We start from the raw sequence: 7,970 nt of genomic DNA, 5'->3' as shown, positions 1-7,970 counted from the left end.
GCATGCAGCGTGCTCGCGGATTGGGTTCGACCCTTAAGGTCATGGTGACGCCATGTCGCCTCGGTAGCAATGAGTGTTGTATCAGAACGCTCGTTGGTCAATTATGTAACTAATACCCGGGACGGACGTTGATTCCTAAAATTATAACATTCACTGTTGTGTCATCACTGCTATCTTTCAGTTTACACTGAGTGAAACTATGCAGTGACTGTGCCAAGACGGTAGCCCACTTTAGTTAGACCTTCCCGTTGCTTAGCCAACCCATCTTCGTGTCGCGTTCTTTCTTGTCTATAACGCAAGGCATCTTGTCACCACCACGCCCATGGTCCAGATCCGCGCACCGGCATCGCCACCCTCCGCCCTCTACCATCGACAATTGCAGATTCTCTTTCGCCATCCTGGCTATGATGATGGCAACAATGTTCTCTTCAAGCTACATGCTTCTGACATCGACGACGATGGGCAGCCTGGTCTCTATGCTCAGCTTGCGCTTGATGCCTGCACCATAATTGCTGGGAACTGCGCTAGTAAATGCTGGCTGTCGTTGCTGCGAGACGGAAGCGCCCCCATCGACCCGGCCAGCACGCTGCGCGGACGTAGCTACTACTTCCACCTCGACGGCGCCGATGACGATCCATATGCTATTGTCCCAAACTTCCGCTAGTGGAGCTACCCGCACGACCACCTTCCCATACACTGGCAGCAGATGGCACCCAATGTGAACACCGCGTCGTCCGGCATCACTTTCGCACCTTCAAACCTTACGATCGCCCTGCACATGCGCGACGGTTCATGTCGCCTGAGTGGCTGTCGCGAGCAGCTGCAAGTCGCTCACGTCGTGCCTCAGGCCGAGCTCGACTGGTGGAGGGCCAACGAAATGTCGCGGTATAACACGGGCTCGACATCTACACCTGACGACACGGCCAACGCGCTACTGCTGCGTGCCGATCTGCACATCGCTTTTGACAAGCCCCGTATCGCCTTTGTTCCTAAGCCGACCGGCGACGGTGGTGGCATGCGGCTCGTTGCACACTTGCTCGAGTATTCGCCCGAGCTCGAGCATCTCTACCACAACCGCGAATTGCACCCTACGGCGGTGGGCGTTGATATGCTGTATGCGCGCTTTGCATGGTCCGTCTTCTCGCTGCTCGACGCATTTCTCGAGTGCAAGACCGACCGACGCCTCGCCTTGCGCTCTTCCGACGCCTGCCTGGCAGATGCTCGTGGCTTCGTAACCGCCGCCAACTGTGAGCTCTTCTCCGCTGCCGCAGTGAGGAAACGCTCGCAGAGCCCCAAGAAGCGCAAGCCCGAGCGTGACACGGTGCTTGAGCATAACGAACCTCAGGACTTCATCGCCTCGAGCCGCCGAAAACGTGAATCTGTTGTTAAAGCTGAGACTCTCTCGCCCGATGCCACTTCAATGAATCACGCCCGATGCTATCTGGCATCTCCCACTCTCCGAACGCCCATTCAACCGTCCACAGACTTGCCCCTCTCACCGCTCGATTCCTGGTCGTCTTCCCACCCTCCGACACTGCCGCTTGCACAAGCCTGGCTCAACGCCGAACGCCAGCGTTCAGACCCTTACCGCATGTGGGATAAGGAGCGTGACTGGGCGCAGCACGTCTGGGACGGCAAGACACTGACAAGCAACGACGTGGGGCGGTGGTTCGAGGCCTGCGGGGTTGAGGTTAGGGATATCTGATCTTGTATAAAAGGCTGTTACAAGGCATTTGACATTTTCTTGAAGGACATCTGGTTGCACAAGCTGATGCAAAAATATGATTTGAACATCAAATACAAGCACACTGTTATTGAGCCTTGGCCCTTGAGAGTGACGAAGAGAACGATGAAGGAAGAATTCGAGATACGGTGTGCTAGTACACATACAGGCTGTGAACGATACATGGAGTTCGAGAGATATATGCGCTGCCTACCAGATACCTTCGCCGTTGCCCAAAAACTCTTCCGAGAGCTACTTGTGGTGCTGTCTCATCGTCCTGCAGATGAAGCACCTCGCTCACCTAGCCACGCCATGCATCGTTACACCTTCTCTACTTTATCATCGCGTCACGCACACCCAGATTCTCCAGTGTGTGTACAACTCCTCAGGACTGTACCTAATGATAATGCATAGAACCAGGGAGCAGCAGAAAAGTGGTTGTAAGAGAGGTTCATTCTGTACAACATGTAGGTGAGTCGCGAAGGTGTTGCTGTAGAGCCTCCTGGCTAGCGAACGTTCTATCGCAGGTTGAGCAGTCGTATGAAGGCTTGTGAGCCGAAGAAAGGAGGTGTTGTTTCAGGCTACCTCGGTTGTCGAAACTTCGATTGCAGGCATTGCAATCGTACGAGCCGACGTGAAGTGGCGAGTTGTCGAAGTGTTGGACTAATGCGTACTGATCTCCAAATCGTTTGTTACAGGTTTCGCAAAAACATGCCATGGTTCAAAGTTACCAAAGGCTCAAGATAGACCTTAGTTTTGATGGTTTAAGAGGCAAAAAAGCATCGTGAGAACGGTGGAGTGATCGCATCATTGCAACTGGTGGTGCACGTTACTTCGTGGACTTAGTCACAGAAAGACCCTGCAACGCTATGTAACGCAAAGCGTGTGTTGCGATATGTCATGTTCGCAAATAACCGAATACAGCTTAGTGCGATGAGCATCATGCACCACATGGCTGATCCTCAGATTCATATCTACAGCCTGCCTGCGGCCTTGCGTCCAAAGTATACTGTCAACTTTCCTATTGACACACCAGCAGCAAACACCCACCGATAACGTTCCATGAAAACGACAATCTCTTTGTTCATTCGCTGCATTGCCCTCTGTTTGTGGTCCTCTAGCTCTTGGCCCGTATGAGCGAGACGTATCTTGGACTACAGCTTGGACTCGCCGACCTCGTGCCCAAAGTCCATCGCGTCTAGCGCGATTCAATGGATGTATGCCTTCAGTCATAGTGAGGTACACTTTGAGGTCTGCACGCACATCAAAACAACGAACAACGATCGTCTAAATCACGTGTAAGGTCTGATGATCTGAAGTCGGCTTGGCTAGAGTAGAAACCCATGGCCCTTAGCCTCAACAACAACGACAAGCGACCTCGCACTAGTATCAGCGGAAGCTACTGCCCAATGATTTCCAGGCCGTGCTTCGAATAGCGTGACCTTTTCCTAATCAAGTTTAGTATAAAATGGCTGTCAGCAGTCACAAAAGATTGTAAGCCAATGAAACAACGATGCCTGTGATAACTAGGCCGACCACGGGAGAACTTGCATGGAAGGAGATCGGTGCGAGAGTGGGATATGCATGCACTATGGAAGGGGGTGGAAGAACCAAGAGTCCAAGCGGCTGTGCAGTACAGGAATCATGTCCGGCCAAAGCAAGACAAGATCTCTTATTGGCATTTGATCGTGTGTATTCCTTGCCACGAGGGTGATCTACGTTCACAATCAGTAAACTAGGAGAGCATCTTTGGTAGTCTCTTCAGCGGCGTACTCTACTTACATAACATAGATGGCTTTTCCACTGAATGTTATCAATGCAATATTCATAGCTATCTCAATCAACAAGTGATACAATAGCACAGCATCTAGAATGCACGCTGCATGATGAAGCATGAAATCTACAATCCCTCATCCTTAGCTGCATAGCAGCTCCCAAATTCTGATGAGGGATCGTGCAGTATTCTTTATCAACATTTGCATCTCATTCCACACGAAACAAAAAATAAATAAATTTCTACTAACACTATTTCACTCACCATCCTTTCCTCAAGAATCAGATTATCTGTGGTTTATCCTAAACACCAACTACAACATGCGTAAGAGCTCTCACAATATATGCTGTCAGTTCCAAGGCAAGGGTTCTTGCACTTATGATACAAATTGCAAGTTTCTCCACCCTATCGGCTCACAATCTGGATCAAGCAAAAGGGTAGGTGATCCAAACGGATGAATGCGTTTGGGGGTTTTCATGCTGAAATGTATCAAAAGCAACCACGTCTCCCCCGGCGCCATCAACACGGAAAGAAGCAGGATTCGGACGCAATCTCGGCTTTCTTCATGAAGTATCCAAAGTTCCCTTACGACCCTAAGAGAGGTGTGGCGGAAGAGTTTTATCGCATGTGCGACTTCTTTGCTTGGGGTAACGATGACGCGGAACGCGAAGAAGCTCGTCGAGGATTCAAAGACGCAATGGTCATCCAATTCAATAGCTTGTACGGTACCGATGTTTCCAATATTGAGAACTGGCACAAGCTTTGCATAGCCCTCTACGTCGAGCCATTGCCCAAAACTATCCACCATTGCAAGGAGGTAAGATCGTGGCAGTCATCCAGAAGAACGCTTCATCTAAGAATGGACAGAAAATCAAGACGATCCATGTCAATCTCGTAGATCTGGTGGATACCTCGCAAGATGGAGTTGAGCTCTTTCCCTCCCTCGACGAGTTGAGACAATATACTATTGGAAGTGGGAAATATTTTCCGAAAGAATCTGCCTATGCAGGCGGGGTTTTGAAGTTCTTGCTTCGCGAGATCTTGTCATCTTCATCCAGCTGAGCTAGAATGATAGAAATATGTATATCGAGGCCTGAGTGCGTCGGCTCAGCACATTCAATAAACGAATAACCCAAGTGCTTTCTGATCCTAACTGCTTCTGCTGAATCATTTACAAAAAGGAATACGCTCTCTCAGCTTCCAAGAATTCGCGACGCTGCTTCCAAATCTCCAATCTTATTCAACAAAGTCAGTCGCTGTTGTCTTGTCAGTAGCGATTCCCCTGCAATCATCTCCAGTCGTTCACTGTCCAGTTCGATAACCCATTCTTGTGTAAGCACAGCAAGAGGACTTCTCGGTCCGGTAAGTAAGCAGTGATCGACGGCTTGTTGGTAGACATTGTCGACGAATCTTTTCCTAGCGACCTTGTAATAAGACCATAGAATGTCGTGGATTTCTTCCTTGACCTGATCAACGTTGCTTTTATTCTTGGTCGTACTTCTGACATCTTCAAGGTCTACTACAAGATTGTCACAGACCTGGGCGGAATTATGGAATCCTCTCTTGATCTCCTGTCGCGACTTCGCTTTCAACATGGCTGCCTTCCGATTCCCGCGAACGATCTGGAGGTTGTCGTTGAAGTAGTGATTTACGGTGTATGGTCTTTTGTCTCTCTCCAAGGATACGAGAAACATTGCTTGGTCTAATGCCGCTTTGTATCTCGTAAGCACCTCGTCGAGGATTGAAGCCCATATCTCCTCTCGAACGCATGAGTCTGCACAGAGCGTGTCCAGAGCAATTACCATGAAACGGTGAATGACCACTATGACATGGCTGACGTACATCTTGGTCATGGACGGCCATTTATCCGACTACTCCTTGAAGGCACTAGAAAGGATCGTTCCACCAAAAGTACCCAAGTCCACACCGCGAGATTGCAAATACAGTTTCTCCGTCCATTTCGTTATACCGTTTCGAGGGTCTTCGATAGTGTTGTCCTTGCTTATAATGTTATCAAGGACGCTGTACTCATCCAGATTGATGTCTTCAAGAAGAATAGCCCTTTCTCGACCATTTGCATCTTGCGACAAGTCATCTTGAACATCCTTGTCCGATTCATCGTCTTCCTATTCGTCATTTGACTTATTGGTTTCAAAATATCGTAAATGTGCCTTCTGCGCAAAGTCATAGCTGAAGGTTTCGGTGAGATTGGCCACATATGTGATGAGTCTAGGCTCTACTTTATCGAAGATCTCATGCGAGGAGTATCGCGCAGATAAAGCGGCTTCTACGAGGTCCTGAAAACGCCTTGCTAGGCTACTTAGAAACAGTCGCTGTTCTCTCTCCGTCTGGCGGGCCGGACCGAGTTGTTTCAAAGTTGCACGGCAGTCGGATAGTTGTTGGCGGACATCTTTCAGGAGCTCCGGAAACTCTTTTCGGGTAATTTGGCCCAGCAGCTCAGTGAGTCGTGCTTTCAGAGCCACTGCGCCTAGACGATCTTTGGGCAGTGTGTTCCAAGGTGCCTTAAGAAAGATACTTTCCGCTTCAGAAAGATTGAAGACATGCTCATCATCTGCACCTCGGCTTCTGACGACATAGTATCCAAGCGTGAGTGGTCTCTTTTTTCCTAGAACCAAGCTGCAAATGTTGGCTTGCGCGCTTTGCTCTGTTACCAGATCCGGCTTTGTTAGTACACCTAAAGTGCGCTCTCCGCTCTTGTCAAAATCTTCAGCAATGGTAAGGATCTCCTGGGTGGCAATGTCCACATTGCTGGGTAGGACGGCAAGGATGATGGTACGGCTATGTTTTATGTAGCCTCTCACCATGTTTTGAACAAGCTGGATATCAGCTTTAGTGGTGATTCCCTCACTCGGATTGCGGAAAATTCCCGGTACGTCGATTACCGTTAAATAATCCTCATCAGGGCCGCATATCTCGATCTTCAAGATGTCCTCGCTGAAAACAGTCCCTTCAGACGAAGCAAGGTCGGTTCGAATTCCCATTCGAGCGTTCGCCTGTTCACACAGTCAGTGATTGTAAGAGGCTATGAAATTTCATTCTATTCAAACCTACTTCCTTCAAAATTTCTGGGAAACGAGAGCGAAAATTCTCTGTTGATGGAATTTCTGGACGATAACTGGCGACCAGCCTCTTGTGTTCATCAGAAGCACGAGGGCCAGCAATGATCTTGATATCCACTCGAGATTCTGGATCCCGGCGGGATGTTATTTGTGTCGCATATCGTGTGCAAAGCTCCAGATTGCGAGGAAATGGAACGCCCGTCAAGCTTTCGAGAAGAGACGACTTGCCACTACTTTGATCGCCAACAACGACGAGCTATATGCAGCTAAGCAGAGAGAGCTATAGAAGAACGTTGACAGCTCACCTGTGGAAGAGGAACGTGTTGTCCAACATTCTTCTCGCGAAGTTGGTCTATCTTGCGAAGTAAAGCTGGGCTTGCTAGGTGATTTAGTTTTGGTAGGATCATATCAACTGCCATCTCAGAGGGAAATATCTGGCAGGCAAAAATTGAATGCAAAGCCGAAATTTTGTGACTATCACTGTTGTATATAAACTTAACCAACATAGGCTATGATTCGATGCGAGCAAGGCTTGTACAAATCGACGTTTGCAATCGATTTCTTATCTCATGCACTCAAGAACATCCCAGATGCAATGCAAGGCTTGGCAGGTGATTTTAGAATACCCGGCCTGCTGGGGAATGCATTTGGTATATACATGACTTCAGCTCTTGGCTTTTGCCATCAAAAACATCTTTTATTCGCATCATGGTCGCCTTTCTTCCTTACTGCAGACTTAGATCTAGAAGTACTTTTTCTAAGATCGTCTCACAATCTATATAAGACTAAGTGCCGATCTCGCTTGTTCTTGATATCCTCTGGAAAGTGAAACTCAAGCGAACATTGAACTTCTCGTGCCGTTCGATCGTTCTGCAAGCCTTTGTTTGTGGTCCATTATGCCTAGCGACTAGTTGATATTGTTTGATGATGTGGTAAATCCTAAGTGGCTCCAGTCTGCGGGGTATGCAGCCGAGAGGGTCAGATTGATTGACCGTGCATTTGGAACCGCTGTTGCTCCTTTGATAACATGTTGTATCAGTACTGCAGGTGGATACGTAATACGCCACTTCAATATCAAACTATTCTCTGCATCACCTCCCTGTCTCAAAAGTCAAGGCTCTAATGTAAGCTGTAGATACAGAGATTGAATTGCTGGGATTGTGATGGAAACCCTTGTATATAAGAAAACTGCAAAAGCCTGTAAATAACTAAGATTTGCTAAACATTACCTCGCTACGATGTGACGATGGCGCGTCGACTCCAGCTACGGTAGTCTTGTACGCCGAAAGGCATGCAAAAGACAGCAAAGCAAGTTTTGTTGCTCGTTTGGTCGGTATTATTGTTCCATTAGAGTCTAGTGAGCTCGAGGCTATGTAAGACTTTGGCCGAGGCC

The 7,970-nt window shown here is 48.4% G+C and overlaps 3 protein-coding genes across 3 annotated transcripts; 2 read left to right on the top strand and 1 right to left on the bottom strand.

Moving 5' to 3' along the window:
• Window positions 1-322: 322 nt before the first annotated feature.
• SETTUDRAFT_47929 (uncharacterized protein) lies at window positions 323-1,705 on the top strand (the record flags this gene model as incomplete). The annotated part of the gene is made up of 2 exons (XM_008028593.1): window positions 323-646; window positions 707-1,705. The coding sequence occupies 2 exons, from the start codon at window positions 323-325 to the stop codon at window positions 1,703-1,705; spliced, it is 1,323 nt and encodes a 440-aa protein (XP_008026784.1).
• A 2,112-nt stretch (window positions 1,706-3,817) lies between these two features.
• Window positions 3,818-4,559, top strand: SETTUDRAFT_161874 (uncharacterized protein; the record flags this gene model as incomplete). The annotated part of the gene is made up of 3 exons (XM_008028607.1): window positions 3,818-3,934; window positions 4,069-4,314; window positions 4,365-4,559. The coding sequence occupies 3 exons, from the start codon at window positions 3,818-3,820 to the stop codon at window positions 4,557-4,559; spliced, it is 558 nt and encodes a 185-aa protein (XP_008026798.1).
• A 131-nt stretch (window positions 4,560-4,690) lies between these two features.
• Window positions 4,691-6,996, bottom strand: SETTUDRAFT_161873 (uncharacterized protein; the record flags this gene model as incomplete). The annotated part of the gene is made up of 5 exons (XM_008028606.1): window positions 4,691-5,330; window positions 5,373-5,623; window positions 5,714-6,511; window positions 6,570-6,833; window positions 6,883-6,996. The coding sequence occupies 5 exons, from the start codon at window positions 6,994-6,996 to the stop codon at window positions 4,691-4,693; spliced, it is 2,067 nt and encodes a 688-aa protein (XP_008026797.1).
• Between the last annotated feature and the right edge of the window lie 974 nt (window positions 6,997-7,970).

This window comes from Exserohilum turcica (assembly GCF_000359705.1).
Source record: "Exserohilum turcica Et28A unplaced genomic scaffold SETTUscaffold_27, whole genome shotgun sequence".
In the NCBI taxonomy this organism is placed as follows: Eukaryota; Fungi; Ascomycota; class Dothideomycetes; order Pleosporales; family Pleosporaceae; genus Exserohilum; species Exserohilum turcicum.
Note: the sequence above shows the minus strand (reverse complement) of the source record. Positions and strands in the feature narration are given on the sequence as shown.